At 43.0% G+C, this 19,249-nt stretch overlaps 1 protein-coding gene across 1 annotated transcript in view; it reads left to right on the top strand.

Annotated features, from left to right (window-relative positions):
* The first annotated feature begins 8,599 nt into the window (after positions 1-8,599).
* The window catches only part of LOC147017972 (uncharacterized), a 54,201-nt gene continuing 43,551 nt past the window's right edge, over positions 8,600-19,249 (top strand). The window contains exon 1 of the mRNA XM_085897107.1: positions 8,600-8,858. Coding sequence (XP_085753233.1) covers positions 8,600-8,858 — 259 coding nt within the window. The remainder of the gene's footprint in view (positions 8,859-19,249) is intronic.

Genomic DNA, 19,249 nt, shown 5'->3' with positions numbered 1-19,249 from the left:
GAACGGGCACTCAGTAGAGCGCATACCTTCGCCGCCGCAACTTTTTTCCGGGCACATTTGAAAAACGTCATTTTAAAACGTCCATGACGTCACAACCGTCAGTCCGATTGACGTCAAATTTGGTGTGTAACCTCCTTGAAGGCAGTCCAACAAAATGGAATGATAAACACTGAAAAATTAAAAAGTTGAAAAATGATGTCATCTTTTGACGTCATTTTGACGCACTTCCGGGGATGTCACGTCCAATCGGGGACTACCATTCTGAAATCTCGTAGTTCACTGAACGTTTTAACGTTGGTTTCATGTCAATAGCTCTATTAGATCTGAAGCTATGCCTACAAGTATATTTTGACCTTGAGTGTGACCTTGACCTTGACTACAGAGTTAATTGGCAAAACCTGTACATCAATAAACAGATATTTTGGTACTAATCCTAATGCCTGGATTTGGGAGACTTTGCTTGATAAATTATATAGATATTTGAATGTAAAATATCAGGACATTTTTGCCACAATTGAAAAACGTCATGTTCAAACGTCAATGACGTCATAACAGTCAGTCCGATCGAAGTCAAATTTGGTGTGTGACGTCCTTCAGGTAAGTCCTACAAAGTGGTATGATCAAAACTGATGAGATCGAAAATTGAAAATTTACGTCATCTTGTGACGTCATTTAGATGCACTTCTGATGACGTTACATCAAATCCGACACTACATATATGAAAGGTATCTCATAATGGAACAATATGGCGGTGGTTGCATGTCGATAGCTGTATTATGAAGGAAGTTATGCTTAAAAGAGTGTTTTTGACCTTTTCATGACCTTGACCTTTGACCCGATCGCTCCCAAAATCTAATCAAATCGTCCTTGGATACTCACGAATCATCCCACCAAATTTCATGCAATTCGGTTTAATACTCTCTGAGTTATGCGAATAACAAACAAACACACATATTCACAAATAAATAAATACACAGCGACCAAAACATAACCTTTCGCAGAATGCGAAGGTAAATAGCATAACCCCCGCTCTGCGCGACATGTTGGGGTGGGTGTGTTTGAGAAAGGAACTGATGCAGAGTATCAGTAGTAATTTTACTTTAATGCAGTAAGTGGAATACAATGTTCAGAGTACTTCTTGATACACAATGTTTTGGATTATAGCATTGTCATTATGGAACGCTTGTTTTGTAGTTGGTATAATTTGCACCGTAAAGCCAAATGCAGTAACCGTTTTTGGCACGATTTCACTGTTTCAGAACCATTTTATTTACTTTTTTGTACCATGCACCTCATATGGTCTTTGAGATAATGTAAGACGAATATCACGTTACTCAAGCGCAGAACAAAGTCGAAGATAGCGCGACACGAAACCACAAACTCGGAAATAACATTTTATTTACTTTTTTTTTGTACCATGCACCTCATATGGTCTTTGAGATAATGTAAGCCGAATATCACGTTACTCGAGCGCAGAACAAAGTCGAAGATAGCATGACACGAAACCACAAACTCGGAAATAATTACATTAATTATTAGTGCCTGTTATTTTTTTTTTTTTGTATCCCTTGGTCGAGGCTCGTATGAGAGCTAACACACAACTCACAGCAAGGAGGCATGAGACAAGAGGGGTGGGAGTGGAAGGGACAAAACAGTGGGGAACAGACACATTAGGTGAACTGTGGAAGGGAGAGGGATGGGGATGGGACGGGGAACATGGCGAAGAGAAGATGGACATTACAGGGACTTTCAGGAAGGAAAGCAGGAGAATTGAAGGAAGTGGGCTTTGGTGGATTATCGGGGGTAGAAAAGATCGAGGATTTGGATGGGGGAAGATAAGAGGTGGTGGTGAACAGCTGTTTTGAAAGCCTGGAGGGAAGAATGGGAAAGGACAGAGTGAGGAAGTTTATTCCAAAGGCGGGAAAAAAGAGGAATGAAAGAGTGAAGATGAGCAGTGATTCGTGATTTTGGTAGTTTTACCAGAAGGGGGTTGTTGGCGGACCTTGAGCGCCCTGTGGAAATGTGGTGGGGACAAATCGCAGAGAGAGCAGGGGGGGGGCAAGGCTGTAGAGGAGTCGATAGAAGACAGAAAGACCACCGACCAACCTGCGGTGATTGAGTGAGAGGCCCAGAGACTCAGCTTCATTGCGGGAGATGCCGATTATCTTAAATGCCCTGGTTTCGACAGTGTGAAGCCGAAAGGTGGGAAGCAGGAGCACCAGCCCAGAGGGGAGAGCAGTACTCCATCAGGCTACGGACAAAAGCTTTGTAAGTGGTCAGGAGCTCAAGAGGGCCGAGGAAGGACTTTGCATGACGGAGGATTCCCACTTTGCACGACGGAGGACACGTGGGCTGATGCCGTCTGGACCGGTTGCAGAATCTGACTCGAGGTTTGAAAGCAAGCTCTCCACCTTGTCAGGAGAAAAGGATACAGAGTCCAGGAACAGTTGGGTGCGACTGGGTAAAGTGGGTAGAGATAGTGATGGGTTTAGTTGTATTTGTGTCCTTTATAACATCCTTAAAAACTAAGTTTCCCTTTTGGAATGATTTTCGATTTAGTTTGACTGCCAGGCAGACAGGCAGAGTAAAAATATTATCTTTCTTCCCTCTGCGCATGAAGCCTGGTGTTGGCTTAGTGGTTAGGGTGGTGGCTTGGGATCCCAGGGTCCTGAGTTCAAGCCCCGTTGGCTGCTGAATTAACACCAGGGGGTTGACTCAGCCTGTCATCCTTCCGAGGTCGTCGAAATGAGTACCAGTGTACTGGTCTTGGTGTATGCCCCGGTTAGAATAGGTGTACCATATCCCTGTGTGTCGTAAGAGGCGACCAGGGTTGGCGTCAGGAAGGGCATCCGGCCATAAAACATTGCCTCAAGAAAAAGCCCAACCCCTGCACAGCAGGGAAAAATGGCTATAAAAACGGTCATTTTTTCCCTCTGCGCATGTGCGATCAGGACAAATTCAGGGACAAAGTGCTGTGAAATGGCAGGTTTGTTTTCCAATTCACATTCCGATTCTTATTCAAAATATGATTTTCAATTTGAATTAAATTGTTCCTCGATCATAAAACTGATGTGTGTGGACAGACTGATGGATGGACGGACAGACATGAAGCAATTGTTTAACCCCGTGTTTCACTCCACGTGTGCGCGGTAATGATGCAACTTATTGACAGTGGGGCAGTGGGGCCACAGTTTGACACAACAAGCAAGGTATTGATTTTTAAAAACGAGAGAGAGAGACAGAGACAGAGACAGAGACAGAGACAGAGACAGAGACAGAGACAGAGACAGAGACAGAGACAGAGACAATAACCTGCGAGTGGGTTGGGTGAGGTAGGGTTAATGGGGTAGAAAAGATTGTGGGTTTGGATGAGAGACGACGTGAGATGGTGTTTTACCATTTGTTTTAAGCATTTGAGGGAAGGGTGAAATTGAACCATCTTGAGAAGGTAGTTCCACAAACAGGAGAAAGAGGTGAGAAGGGGGCAGAGCCTGAATGCTGGAAGTTTAACCAGGATGGGTTACTGGAAGAATGTGTGTGGTTTGGAGGATTAGAGAACTGAAAGAGCAGAAGGCAGACTGTGTGAGAGGCGATTATAAAAAGGACTGACGGACAGATCGACGGACATGCACCCCCATTTTATAAGTCACTTCCTTCGGAACTGACAAAAACCAGGGGCCAATTATGAAGTTACAGCATAAATCCAGGAGAATTGTACCATCTCAGCCTTGGCTGGATGTTGGCAAGCTCAAGGATGAGAGGGTAGCTGAGGAGTGTGCAAACAGGCTGAGTCGAGATTTGGGGAGTCTGGGTCCTTTGAGGGATCCTGAAGAGTTGTGGAGTGCCTTCAAGACCACCGTCCTTGATGCTGCCATTGGATGTCTCGGAACTCACCACAGGGAAAGAAGAATTTTGTCTCTCAAGGGACACTGGATACCAATGACCAGAGTCGCAGGGCCAGGCTGAATGGCAGAGATGAGCTGTTCAGGGAGCTGAGGTGTAAAATTGTATGTGCACCAAGGTTGGACAAGGAGACCTATGTGTACAGCATCACCTATTGTCAAGTGATTCTCATCCTGCTTACAGGGGAATTTACGCATTGCGTTCCTCCAAGCCGATCCCTCAGTGGACTGCAGTTAGAGTGGAGCGTGGAGGGCTTTTGACAGAGGAGTCTGAAGTGAAGGCCCACTGGGCCAGTTACTTTGAGCGGTTGTACTAGGATGATCCACCAGCTGTTGAGTTGGATGTCAGGGGTGTTACAATCCCTGTTGCTGACCCTCCAATCAACTGTGATCCACCTTCATTTGTGGAAACACAGGCTGCAGTGAACCGATTGAAATGGTGTAAAGCTCCTTGGATATGTGGCATCCATGCTAAACTTCTCAAGGCTGGTGGAAATGCTATATTCGCATTGTTGCATGCAATTCTGTGCTCTGCTTGGAACGTAGGCATCATCCCAACTAACTGGACAAGAGCCTTGTTGTCCCCTGGAAAGGGAAGAGTGATCACCAGGACTGCAACAACTACCAATCAAGGTCTTTGCTTGGGTAATTCTTGATCAGGTTTGCAACCATCTGCTTGAGCACCAGAATCCAGAGCAGTCAGGATTTTCACCTAAGAGGTCAATGATTGACCATGTCCTTGCTCTTCGGGTCCTCACCGAATGCAGATGAGAGTTTCGGCAGGGGCTGCTTGCAGCCTTTGTTGATCTCTGCAACATATTAGATTCAGTTAATCAGGATGCCCTCTGGAGGATTTTTGGTCTTTGTGGCGTGCCACCAAAACTGATCAATCTTATGTCTAAACTATATTCTGGTACTGAGAGTGCTGTGAGATGTGGTGATGCCATCTCCGACTCATTTCCAGTTGTTACTGGAGTTTGTCAGGAGTGTGTACTGGCCCCCACCCTTTTCAGCACTTGTATGGACTGGATTCTGGGGAGGATGTCAGAGAGATCAAGCTGCGGTGCATGATTTGGGAATGTCAAGATCTCTGACCTTGATTTCACAGATGATGCAATCATTTTTGCAGAGACTCTGAATATCCTTTTTGGGGCCCTCGAGGTGCTGAATGCACTTGAATTACGGGTTTCTTTGGTCCAAACTAAGATCCAGACTTTCAATGACACATTGGATGCTGCCATATTGTCTGTACCTGTTTGTGGTGAGGATCTTGAGCTCACTGAGAGATTCACTTGCCTCGGCATTGATATTCATGTCTCTGCTGGCTGTGAGTCAGAGGTCAATAGACGTCTGGGTCAGGCTTGAGGAGTCGTGGATTCATTGGATAATGGGGTGTGGTGCTGTTGGTACCTGTACAGGAAGATGAAAGTCTGAGTCTTCAGGTCCTTGGTGCTTCCATCCTTGCTCTATGGATGTGAGACTTGGACTCTGACCAAGGAGCTGAGATAGAGACTTTATTATTTTGGTACCAGGTCTCTTTGTATAATCCTTGGCTATCGCTGGTCGGACTTTGTGTCCTACGAGCAGATGCTGAGAGAGACTCAAATGAGATTTTGTTATCTTCATGGTGCATGAGCATCAGCTGTGGCTGTATGGACATGTGGCTCGTTTTCCTTATGCTGAATCTGCTCACCAGATTCTCTCAGAATGGGAGCCTCGTGAGTGGAGGAGACCAACGTGCTGACTACGTGCCTCATGGTTGCAGCAGTTTGATCAGCATCTGGAGGAGATTGGGATGGGCCTGGCATCTGCCTGGTGAATTGCCAGACAGAGGCCCTTGGAGTACCGGTGGAAAGTAGAAGCAGCAATGTGCTGCTCTGGTGCATGCTCCCATTCTTGTTCTGACCATGATGGTTGGCATCGCTCAATCAACGTCGTTTTACTTTCATCCACTGTCATAAAAATGATCGAATTGTGATTGTTGAAGCATTCATTTTCCATGTCCCAGGGTTCTCTTTGCTGATCTTCTGTCGTGATAAAAAGGGCATTCGCTTTCTGGCAAAAATATATACTAGCAAGGCTTAAACTAACTCGAACAGTCATCAATACTTTTCAAATGTCACTTGGATAAAATTTCACATTCCAAACATGGATGCCAGACCTCTAAGATCGGAAGTACAAGGAAGACTGCAAGTGATCTTTGAAATGGGTCTTCACAACACGTTTCACTGGTCAGTCAGTGAGTACATGCTATTAAAGTTGAAAGTCTAAGCAATCGGTGTGACCACAGAGATGTCAAAAGCATGAGCCCTCCACAAAATGCTATCACTCTTCTGGATTACGGAAGAACTGCTGGCCAGTTAATCCTGCCTTTGGCTCGGTCTCTGTAAATATTGTTGTTTGACTCTTACAAATAGAGACAAACCAAATGATCATTCTCAAAGAATTGATTGTAATTGAAAAGATTCAAACTTAACAAAGAAGCCACCACCAACTAGTTTTGCTGTCTATGAGGCAAGGCTTGCTTTCTGGAATACTCACAATAATATCTGAATGCTTTACATCTGTTCTTCCTTTATGTTCGTGAACAGTAAATTAAAGCCATCATATAACAATTTACAAATAAAAGGATGATGAATGGAATATATCACATTTTACTCAGCAATGAAACTCAAGGTTGACTCTTCTTGATATTCTTTCATGTGCAGCACATAGTTGCGTTGTCGCATCATTGGATGCGAGAGAGGTGTATCGCTTTGACGCTGATGCAACACCCCCTGTAGGTTAGAGCAGGAATTTGTAATTCGTTCAGGGTGTTGGTAATAGCTCGCCTCCTCTTCGCAACAACTGATGGCAACAGACGGGGCGCCAAGTTTAACATCCATCCGAGGGACGGCACATCCATTGATGCCTCACCATGCCTGCGAGACACCATAGTGGGGCAACTTAGCTAAATATAGCATAACAATTGTGCATTTTGTGAGGAAAGCACCAAATTTGGTACACTAGTAGCCGATCATATTATGAACAGATTTGGATATTGGGCCATCTCAAATTCAGCCGCTGATGGCTGTGGCAGCCATTTTCTACTGTCATCAAAAATTTGAGATGGCCCAATATCCAAATATGTTCATAATATGATTGGCTACTCGTGTGCCAAATTTGGTGCTTTCCTCACCAAATGCACGATTGTTATGCTAAGTTGCCCCACTGCCAGCTTTATAGCTGGGTAGAGAGTCAAACTCAGGCGAAACGGTACAGAGGCGATTCTGCAACTCCTAAGTCATCCTGCCAGCCATGCAGTGCAAAATATGTTGAGACGGCATGGTTTTAATACACATGCACAAGTGTGAGTACGAAATTGTGAAAGTTAAAAGCGAGGAAAGGATGGTCGTATCGGAGGATTAGAGAGAGAAGGGAAAAAGGTTTAGGAGATAGGAGGAAGAGTGGACAAATGAGGAATGAACAAGAGCAAGAATTGATTTGCAATATATTTTCACTACTGTTGTGATATTTTCTAAGTCCAAAAAGGGCTTAACTTTGTGAAAATAAATTGACGAAACGCCCTGAAACTCGAACTTGTTCTTTATCTTATCATAATAAACAAATGTACGGTCTCAGTTGAATATGTTAAAGGGTGTGGGGGAAAAAAGTCTGAAAAACCACAGGTGGGACGGACAGACAGATGGATAGTCTGAGAGCAAACCTACCGTCCCCTCCCGTGACTATAAACCCTCTTCTCGTAAAACAACCCAAATCCATGATCACTGCTCATCTCCACTCATTCGATCTTCTTGTTTTCCTCACGTGTGGAACCAACTTCCACATTGTCTTCCATCTCATTCTTCCTTCCAGGTCTTCAAGACATCTGTTCCCTACCATCTCCGATCATCCCCCATCCAAAACCATGATCTTTTCCACACCCATTAAACCCTCCCCTTCCCATAATTTTCCTTCTGTATCCGTCTTATTCCCCCTTATGTTATCCTCTACCCCTCATTGTTACCTGCTTTCCTTATTTGTCGGTCGATGTTTACTTTGTCCCTCGGCCCTGCTGTTGGCATTTCCCCTCTTCTCTTTCTGCTGTTATTTGTGTTGTTGTGTCCTGATCTGTTCTGTATTCTAGCTCTTCCATGAGCTTTGACTGTATACAAAGCCAAAAAAAACAAACAAAAGTTTTCCAAGAACCAAGTATAGCTTCAAACTGAAATGAGAAAACTTGTTTGTGAAGAAGGATTTGAGCATCATGCGGGAGGTTGATTGTGGAAGAGCAAAGAGGATTATATGGAGATATGTGTAAGGGGAAATGGTGGGGTGTAGGCATGTGGGAAAGAAAATACTTGGAGGGGAGAGGGGTCAATGGGAATGTCACAAAGGGGAAGGCGAATCCGGAGGAGGAAGCTTGGAGTACGGCAGGGTAACAAGAGGCAAGAAAAAGGGCAATAAGTTAATACAAATATCATGATACAAATGTCGATTACCAAGGGAGGAAAACTGAGAAATATTGACTGAAAGCAAATCATGGAGAAACACAAGCTTGCCTGCAGTTCTGGCATTTAATAATGGGGATGTGGAACTTCCAGGTCAAATGTACTGATGACTGTGTGTGAGCAATTTCAATCTTGAGGTTAATACAGAGTGATCACGGTTGCATAATATAAGAGCAAACATGTCACGAAGTTGTGGCCTTCGAAGCCATGTCGACACGACGACACGCACACACATCAGTAGCCGTGAGCGATGAGAACAAAAGCCACAAAAATGACCGAGGTACTCGCTGGTTCCTGCCGATAAGAAAGGCCGTTTATGTCCCGCCCGTTCTGTGGATGCTGAAAGAGAATCCACCCACTGTTGTCCTACGGAAAGGGAGAGGGAGAAAGGGAGAGAGAGAGAGAGAGGAGAGAGAGGACGTTATGGTTTGCTGGGATCAAGCTTTGCTGTTCACCTGTCTAGCAGGTACACTTGATTTGTTTGTATTATCACTGCAATGTCTGCTCCACGTCCATCCCAAATTTCTGTTTGCTTTCTGTTCTTATTTTAAAGCCCAAGCCAATCATCTTACCTTGAAGTTGTCTTTGTTTACATTCCCATCCCATCAGTCATCTTGCTAACCTTCAACCACCCTCTGATCTTTCCAATTCGTGCTTCCACATCGGAGTCTGACCTTAATAATAGCAACTACTACCTGGTTGCATGCAGTACGGACATGATGTCTTAAAAGGCACTTACTGTCTAAAGTTCTCTGCATTTCAGCCACAATGTCAATGTCGCCTTTCTTACTCGTCTTTTCTTTGTATAACTGTTCTTCTCACATGGTGACGTCAAAATCATTAGAAAACAGTAAATACATTAATTATTGAGCAACAAATGATGACGCGCAATTAACTCCAAGTCCATTTTCTCCCGAGAAGCTTCACTGTTTAATTTCATGTCACCATTCATTGTTCACTGTAGTTTCTGTTGAATTGAGATATGTATGTTATTTACATTTTAAACAATGTTCTTTCTTTTGAGTGTGTGTGTGTGTGTGTGTGTGTGTGTGTGTGTGTGTGTAATATATATATATATATATGCACACACACACACACACACACACACACACACACACACACACACACACACACACACACACACACACACACACACACACACACACACACACACACACACACACACACACACACGGCAGGATGCCATAGTAAGTAGCATGCTTGTCTCTGAGTTTTCTAATATTGGGATTCATCCCTGGTATAATTGGATTTGGCGAAAAAAAGAAAGATATTCAATCTGTATCTGCGGGGCACTGTCCTGTGACACAATTTTTGGAAGGTACATAAAGCTGGTTGTCCTCTTGTAATCACCAATGCGACTCCCAAGAATTACCATTAAAATTAGGCCTTTCATAACGGTACTCTGACCAAATTCCAGCCTGGGGGGGAGTGCAGGATTGACATCTTCAACACCCTTCATGATTTGCAACCATCAGGGTGTGTTGTAGACTTGTAGGCTCTGTCGATATCAATGTTTTGCGTTGTTGATATACCTGTGGGCTCATGTCGGTATGTACTGGTATATTGGGAGAAAAAAATAAATGAATATTTGTTTTTTTTTAACCAGGCTCCATAAGACCATTAGGTATTCATATAATATGACAAACACATCATTGACGCACGATGATTTTTTCAAAGTATTGCCAGGTGGGACTTTCCCCCTCATGATGAGAATGTTTATTTTACTTCAAACTTCAACTTGTATTGAAAATTATTTTCTTTCAAAGCAAGATCAGTATTGGTAATCAGCACAGGCCAGTATTACTATCACTGTACCGGTAATCAACACAGGCCGGTATCACGATCATGGATTGCCATATCAGTAATCTGCTCAGGCCGGTATTACTATCACTGTACCGGAAATCAACACAGGCCGGTATTACTATCGCTGTACCGGTAATCAACACAGGCCGGTATCACGATCATGGATTGCCATATCAGTAATCGGCACAGGCCGGTATTACTATCGCTGTACCGGAAATCAACACAGGCCGGTATTACTATCGCGGTACCGGTAATCACCACAGGCCAGTATTACTATCGCTGTACCGGTAATCAGCACAGGCAGGTATTACTATCACTGTACTGGTAATCAACACAGGCCGGTATTACTATCGCTGTACCGGTAATCAACACAGGCCAGTATCATGATCATGGATTGCCATATCAGTAATCGGCACAGGCCGGTATGACTATCGCTGTACCGGAAATCAACACAGGCCGATATGACTATTGCTGTACCGGCAATCAGCACAGGCCGGTATTACTATCGCTGTACCGGTAATCAGCACAGGCCGGTATTACTATCGCTGTACCGGTAATCAGCACAGGCCGGTATTACTATCGCTGTACCGGTAATCAACACAGGCCGGTATTACTATCGCTGTACCGGTAATCAACACAGGCCGGTATCACGATCATGGATTGCCATATCAGTAATCGGCATAGGCCGGTATTACTATCACTGTACCGGAAATCAACACAGGCCGGTATTACTATCGCTGTACCGGTAATCAACACAGGCCGGTATCATGATCATGGATTGCCATATCAGTAATCGGCACAGGCCGGTATTACTATCGCTGTACCGGAAATCAACACAGGCCGGTATTACTATCGCGGTACCGGTAATCAGCACAGGCCAGTATTACTATCGCTGTACCGGTAATCAGCACAGGCAGGTATTACTATCGCTGTACTGGTAATCAACACAGGCCGGTATTACTATCGCTGTACTGGTACTCAACACAGGCCGGTATCACGATCATGGATTGCCATATCAGTAATCGGCACAGGCCGGTATTACTATCGCTGTACCGGTAATCAACACAGGCCGGTATTACTATCGCTGTACCGGTAATCAACACAGGCCGGTATTACTGTCGCTGTACCGGTAATCGGCACAGGCCGGTATTACTATCGCTGTACCGGTAATCAACACAGGCCGGTATTACTGTCGCTGTACCGATAATCAACACAGGCCGGTATTACTGTCGCTGTACCGGTAATCAACACAGGCCGGTATCACTATCGCTGTACCGGTAATCAACACAGGCCGGTATTACTGTCGCTGTACCGGTAATCGGCACAGGCCGGTATTACTATCGCTGTACCGGTAATCAACACAGGCCGGTATTACTATCGCTGTACCGGTAATCAACACAGGCCGGTATTACTATCACTGTACCGGTAATCAACACAGGCCGGTATCACGATCATGGATTGCCATATCAGTAATCGGCACAGGCCGGTATTACTATAGCTGTACCGGTAATCAACACAGGCCGGTATTACTATCGCTGTACCGGTAATCAACACAGGCCGGTATTACTGTCGCTGTACCGGTAATCGGCACAGGCCGGTATTACTGTCACTGTACCGGTAATCGGCACAGGCCGGTATTACTATCACCAAACTCTTAATTAGCACAGACCAGTATGAATATCACCGTACCAGTAATCGGCACAGGCCGGTATAACTATCGCCATGTCAGCAATCAGCACAGGTCGGTATGATTATCACCACACCAGTAATGGGCACAGGCCGGTATGACTCTCGCCATACTGGTAATCGACACAGGCTTACTAAAGCACACCCGATTCATATCAAATAACCAAATGGCAAGTGCTTTAAAACCAGCCACAAGGGCAAAGAAAAACGTGATTGCTTGTGTGGTGCTCGGATGTTTAGATTTAAAAGTTAAAACCGACTGTATCTACTTACTCATACGTCTTGATGTTATACGGTCCACTGTGTTCCAGGTGTAGCCGAGTGCATCAAAGCTTTTAAAGATTGTAAAGACCTCTCTTCGATTTATTGGTGCTTTACCAATAAAAATATTTCATATCGATTTGTTTTTTTCGGTATTCCGGTGCATCGATATGAAAATTTATACCGGTATAACCAGTCCATCGATATATCACCGGACCCTAGTGTGTTGAGACATTTATATGTGCTGTATTCGATCACATTTTGCAATTTCAAAATATTTAGGTCTTTCATTGTACTTTTTTCCTTCTGTTAGTGAAATTATATTCCACAAGAGGATCCAGAATGACCGTGATTGTATTTGCCTATTTGTAATATAAGAGCATTTGCAGAATGTCGTGTCATGGACATCCTGCAAGCATCATGCATTGTTGAATAGGCTTGTAATTTATAGAATTATAGGTGTGGATAATGTCATAATATGATATCATTGGTTAACGTCAATATTTAACTTCATAATGATAACATCGATATTTATGACGCTGTTATCGATATTTTATTGAGATCAATTTCTCAATTCCAAAATTTACCATTTGATAAATTTGAGGGCTGGCAGGATAGCTCAGATTTGTATGCACTGTCGCCTTTTGAGTGTTCTAGCCTGGGTTTGAATCTCGACCCAGCAATGAACTCTCACTTTGATGTTTCATGTGGAGGATGAGTCATCAATCTGAAAGTCGTGAAGCCAGACAACCCGTCTGTCACCAGCGGTTAATGGTGGACAATAAAGATAACACGGTGTATTTTGGGAAGAAGGTGATACGTTATCGCCGTTCACCAAAACAAATTACAAATTCCTGCCATCTTCAGTCAAACATCAGGTATAGCCTTCCAGATCCTGAAGGTCCTGGCACAAAATATGCCCCAGCTAACCCCACAAGAAGGTGGGAATAATTGAGTCCATAAAGAAGAAGAAAAAAAAGAAGTAGAAGAATAAAATGAAGAAGAAGAGTGGTGTTTTTTTATAAATTCTGGAATTTATTATTTTCATTTTACACTAATTTTATTCCAACATTTTAAATTTTATATACTGAATGAATTTATACAACTCGGTACTCTTTTGAAAGTTATAAACAACATTACAAGAGTTCATGCAAGTTGCACGAACATATTGTTTTCAGGAAGTGTTCCGACAACCGTTGAGCAGCATAACAGCAAAAAAAATACATCAGTATATCGACAAAACGGTAAAATTGGCAACAATCGCTCATAGTCATGCCACAGTCCGAGTATACTTGGAATGAAAATGAAAAGTTGTAATATATGGTCAAAAGTAATTAATTGATGCAAAATTCAAACTGATTTGCATGAACATTTCCACATCTGAGGAAGTACGTAGCTGCCAAAGAGAGGGATTCAGCACAGGGATACTAGATTGATTTTGGGTTTAGCTGGACTAACCCATGAGGACAGCTGAAGGAGGCAGGACTTTGTACATGAAAAAGGAGGTGATTTCAAGGGGATCTGATGGAGATGTTTTCGAGGTAATGAAGCGTGTGGATAAGATAGGATACGGTACAGCGGAGTTTTTCAGCAGAATGGACAGTTTTAGGGCCTTAGCTTCAGGGTAAAGCAGATGACAGTTAGGACAGTTTTTAGATGGAGGTCTTCCAATTAGAGAGTGGTTAATGCATGGAATGGTCTTCCTGGGAAGGTCAGGGCGATGGAGGGGGGTGGATAAGTTAAAATGGGAATTATATAGGTAACTGTGTGCATTGGAGATACAGGGGTATGGGGATATTGGCAGGACATGTAGTTGTAGCTCGAGTATAGATGGATAATTCTTAGCTCAGCCACCGAAGGTGAACGGAGGTTATGTTTTCACCCCTGTTTGTCTATCTGTCTGTGAGCAGGATATCTAAAAAGGTTATGGACGGATTCAGTTAAAACTTGGCGGACAGGTTGGGTGTGTGATAAGGATGAAATGATTCGATTTTGTTGAAAATCTAGATCCGGATCCAGAAACGAGAATTTTCTAAGTGATTCTTCACCATTGAGAGATACTGCCTAAAATGATATGTGTAGCACGAAATGGTAAAATGTTGTTGACGGATTTGTCCGAAATTTGGGGGACGGGTTAAGTGTTTGACAAGAACAAGCTGATTTGATGTTGGTTCAGGTCCGGATGCAGATCCAGGCTATCAGTGGGATACAAAACGTAAACTGTTCAGCCTGTCGGAGGAATGTGCTCCACTGAGTGCTGTTCTAGTTTTACAAATGTAGTGATTGTACTGTCTGTGAGAGAGTCTCATCAAGAGTTAATATGTGGTCGGTGTTTGAGCATTCCTCACCCTAAAACTGCCTTCGTCCACCCACCCCCCCCAAACAAACAAACAAACAAACAAACAACTAGAATTGCACTCGGTTAAGCACATACCTCCACCAAGCTGAAGAGTTTACGTTTTGTATCTCACTGACTGGCTGGATCTGCATCCGGACCTAAAGCAAAATTGAATCAGCTTGTTACTGTTACACACCCACCTCATCCACCAAGTTTTTGTCATAATCCAATCCGTCCACAACTTTTTGAAATGCCATGCTGCAGTGTATGTTGTTTTTAGCCCTTCCTCCCAATGGTGAAGAATCACTTGAAAAATTAAGAAAAATATTATAGTATCCAGATCCATATCTTCACCAAACTCAAATCAATTCGTCCTTGTCACACACCTAACCTGTCCACCGAGTTTGGTCTAAATCCGTCCACAACCTTTTGAGATATCTCACTCACAGACAGACAGACATGGTATTGGTGAAAACCCTCTTTGACTGAGGTAATTACATTATTATTATTATTATTATTATTATTATTATTATTATTATTATTATTATTATTAACACCCTGGTGATGTCCATGAGCCTGCCACACGTATATCATCTTTATTTAACCTGGTGTTCATGTTGTGCAGGCTTCATCGGTGAAATGGCCTCCTCCTATGTCAATTTTCCGTTCTGTTGTTATTCCTTGTGGTTGTAACATTATTTTGTTTGTTCCTGAATCAAACTTGATGTCTTAATGGAGAGAGATATTTTTTTTGATTTGTTCGAAATTTTCCAAAACATGGCTCAAATTTAAACATTGAAAACCCAAAACCCACAAAAAGTACCTGATAATATGCTTCAAGTCGTACTCCTCAAAACTGGCCTTTCAAAACAACAGGATATACAGAGAGAAAAGAAGGGAAGTTAGATCAGTAAAACATGATGGATATTCTGTGTTGAGGATTCTTGTTTCCTAATTTTGTGACGGACCCTGAAACCAACCAGTTACTGATGCCTCGTGGCAGGTGCAGTTTCTGGCACTTTGCCATTTAATCTTGATAACATCTAAGCACTGTTACATTCCTCATGTGTGTGGAAATACAAAAGATATCTGCAGTGATTTTTCCTGCAGATTGGCCAATATGCTGATTAGTTGCTTTTCCTTTGTGTCCTTAGTTAATTGGCTGGGAAGTAATTTCTAAGAGCCTCACGGCTTGTGTTTGTGTTATTGCAATTTTTTGCTTTTAACAGGCTTGATTGTCTTAACACGATGGTCCAATGGTAACACGCTCTCCTTTGAGCTGTATAGTCTGGGTTTGATTCTTGTCCCAACTATAAACTGTTGGAATTGTTCATCAGAAGCAGGACGTTGCTCAACGAGTGTATCATACTTTGGATGAACATAAAGCTGGATGTTCCTTCTGCTAACTTTAGATGGTGAATGTTAAATATCCCACAGTGTATTTTGACAAACAGTGGGTGAGTTATTGTTAGTGAATGCATATTGGACTGAAATCCAATTCTAAATTCAGCCTGGCAGTTCCATCACTAATGATGTGCCTGCTAGTTTCAGCCTTATAGTTGCATAATTTGGTCAATGTACGAGTGATAACTCACCTTTTCTTCGCAAAAGATACTGCAGAACCTTTAACATCCACCCACTAATGCTAGCAGATGGGACACCAAGTTTTAACAGATATCTGAGGGACGATGCACATGTTGATGCGTCGACCAACATATGAAACACTAGGGTAACAGTTTACAACTGGGCTGAAATTGAACCCAGGCTCAACCGATCACAGGTGACTTTGCAGATTTCTAGGCTATCTTGCTAGTTCCAGTGGGCGAGCTGTCGCCGGCACCCTGGCCAAATTCCTGCTCTAACCAACGGGGGCACTGCATCAGTCAAACAACTGTTCCTCCTAGATATGACGCAACTGACGGGTTGAACTCATGATTGACTCCTGGCCCAGAATACATATTATGCTACAATGTAGGTATAATCGACTTACAGGTTGTATTTATTGCATCAGTTTAAATAAAAAAGTTTCCTACAAGATGTCTGTATCGGCTTATGCGAACACAATTTGTCAGATTATACCTGAATCGTTTGCTGTAAGTTGCTTCTTTAAATCTCTTAATAAGTCTCACTGACAATTATGCTATTGTAGCACACCAATTTAGCAAGTAGAGGATGTTCTTTATAATCGATTCTGAATTCTGTCATTTAAAGAATTATTCACGTCTATACAAGGATGTTTGCACTGCTTTAAAGTGTTCGAGCCTCACAATAGACTTGCATTTGCAAAGACATGAAAATTTTAACACAGGGAACAGTCGGGATATTTTTATTCTTGTCACAGTTGCCAGGAAAAATAAGATTTCATGAAGGAAGTGCCAAAAACATGGCATTTTAGACAGGAAATAGGCCTAGTTTCCGAAGTTATAGTGATCGCTTTGTTGTGCGGCATCACAGAAATTCCGAGCTCAAATCTTGCTGGGATCTGCAGTAAGTATTAAGGATTGATAATTTAAGCTTCTGCAAATTTATCTAATCTCAGTAGAATTTTCTATGTCATTATCAAAATATCAGTAAAAATCCATATGGTTCATAAATGTCGTTCAGTGAGTGGGTAATCTCTCCTTACCTTGCCTGATCTCGGTCTCCGGTGATGCCAAACATTGAGGTTGACTCGTTCTCAAGACAATGTGCGAGAGGCATGAAAATGCAAACTGTAAAAAGTGAATTTTGCGTCAAATCACCAAAATAAATGAACAAATAAACTTTTAGAAAATGAAAACACAGTTTACAAGAATTCCAGTAGCATCCTGATAATTATTCAGGTTTGTCCAAGGACACAACCTGACTATTGGAGTGCGTCCATGGTCATTTAAAGCAGTTTTGACACCGTGAGACAGTTTAACTGTTTGTCATGTTGGCGTTGCCACATCGCTGGTCATGATGCATTGATTGTAAATTTTATATTTTGCTCAACGACATTAATCTGTCCTTGCCAGATTTTACTTTCTTTACGTAGGGAAAAGCCTGGTATGTGCATGCATTGAACAATTTTGTTTTCTGTGTTGTCAAAAGCTCATCCAAGGCTTTGCACACAGACATTAGGACACACATTAAAGGGAAACAAGGGAATGAACATGTGTGGCCCTTGTATTGTGATGCAACTGGTCATTCTGTTGGAATAACTGGAAGACCGATATTTCAGCAAGCTATGGGTGAAAGCACTGGCTCGGGTAAGCAAGACTATTTCCAAGTACTCAAACAAATCTACTTGAAGCAATATCCTCAAAATGGTGACACATTTTTCAATTGCATACTCTGATTATGTGCCGGGACCACATCATTTATGACTGCAAACTTCTAAGCTACCAAGGGCAACTTGCTGATGAAAGGGCAGAAAAAAACTTTACTGTCATGTTCTTATATATTTACTTACTTTTTTGTCGTTTGTATTGAATTACTTTACCAATTCTTGTTTATATCTAATATATTGTTGCGGTTCTGTGAAAACGCCACTCCGCAAGGCAAATGCACCCAAAATATAGCAGTCCCCAGGCAGTTATTTCATGAGTATCTGTTTCAGATTAGCCCTTCCCTTATGCCTCGTGGGTTAATGGGACAAAATGCGTTGCGAGGGCTTTTAGTTAGGTCTTTAATTCCATTCATCTATTTTATTTTACTTTGTACACACGACCTCTCCTTCAAGCAAGCATGCATGCCACAGACCGAATGGTGACATTATGGAGAGCCTCATGAACATATACCACTTCAAACTGCGCGTTTGGCCTCATTCAAACTGCACACCATTCCCCAATGGACGTTTCATTTCAGACTCCTCAGTACTCGAACCACAATGCTACAACCTTCATACGACCTCCACAAAGCCTTCCTAAAAATACCCACAATAACCTATGCTCAACTTCACCACAAATACCTCCTCACTACAAATGCTTCAATCACCTCAACACAACCATTCCAACCACTTAATAACAAATGCCACAGCGCTTCCCCGACCTCACTACAACCGCTACAAAGCTCCGCAACCACAGCCAGTACCTTATACACTCACCACAGTCCATTAAGGATCTCGGGGAACAATGGGCATGACCCACCATGACGGATGCTTGGGGTCTGAACAGCATGTATCTTGGAGCACAAGAATGCACTGGGGTCTGCTCAATGTCATTGAGTGGCCCTGGTGCTCCACTAAATGACGACCCTCATTTGAAGCCTAGCGCACATTAGTGGCAGGAGAGCGCTCCCAAAAACGCGCATCCCATGTTGATATTGGAGCTCCATTGTAAGGCCGGGTTCGGGGGTGAATGAGGCCATTTTCTGCTTTGGAGTCTTGCGGGGTGGGGCTACTTCTCGGGGAGGCATCTGTGTGCCAATAGAAGTGCTCTGATACACCTACAGAGCATTTTGACCTGATTTTAGGCTCCTCCTTTGCCCAGGCTCTCTAAAATAGCTGTGAAATAGCTGTCTTCACCAGTCAGTCTTGAGCTTGTCAGTCTCCACCACAGTCTTCGCCACCATCTTGAGTCAGTCAGTCTCCACACGTGGTCAGACAATCTTCTCCTGGATGTGTTGTGGCTGCTTCTGAGTGCAGAGGGCTGGATGACATGGGTCCAGACCTGAACAGTGGTGTGAGGAGAAAAGCATAGCAAAAGCGCTGAGTAGGCAGAACACAGACAGACTTTCTCATATACCACCTTAAGCTATCATCTCACACGTTCTGTCTTTCCCATCTA

This window comes from Eptatretus burgeri, chromosome 10 (genome assembly GCF_056783735.1).
Source record: "Eptatretus burgeri isolate ZD-2024b chromosome 10, Ebu_testis_v1, whole genome shotgun sequence".
NCBI lineage: Eukaryota > Metazoa > Chordata > Myxini > Myxiniformes > Myxinidae > Eptatretus > Eptatretus burgeri.
The sequence above is the reverse complement of the archived record's forward strand: the minus strand, read 5'-3'. Positions and strand labels throughout refer to the sequence as shown.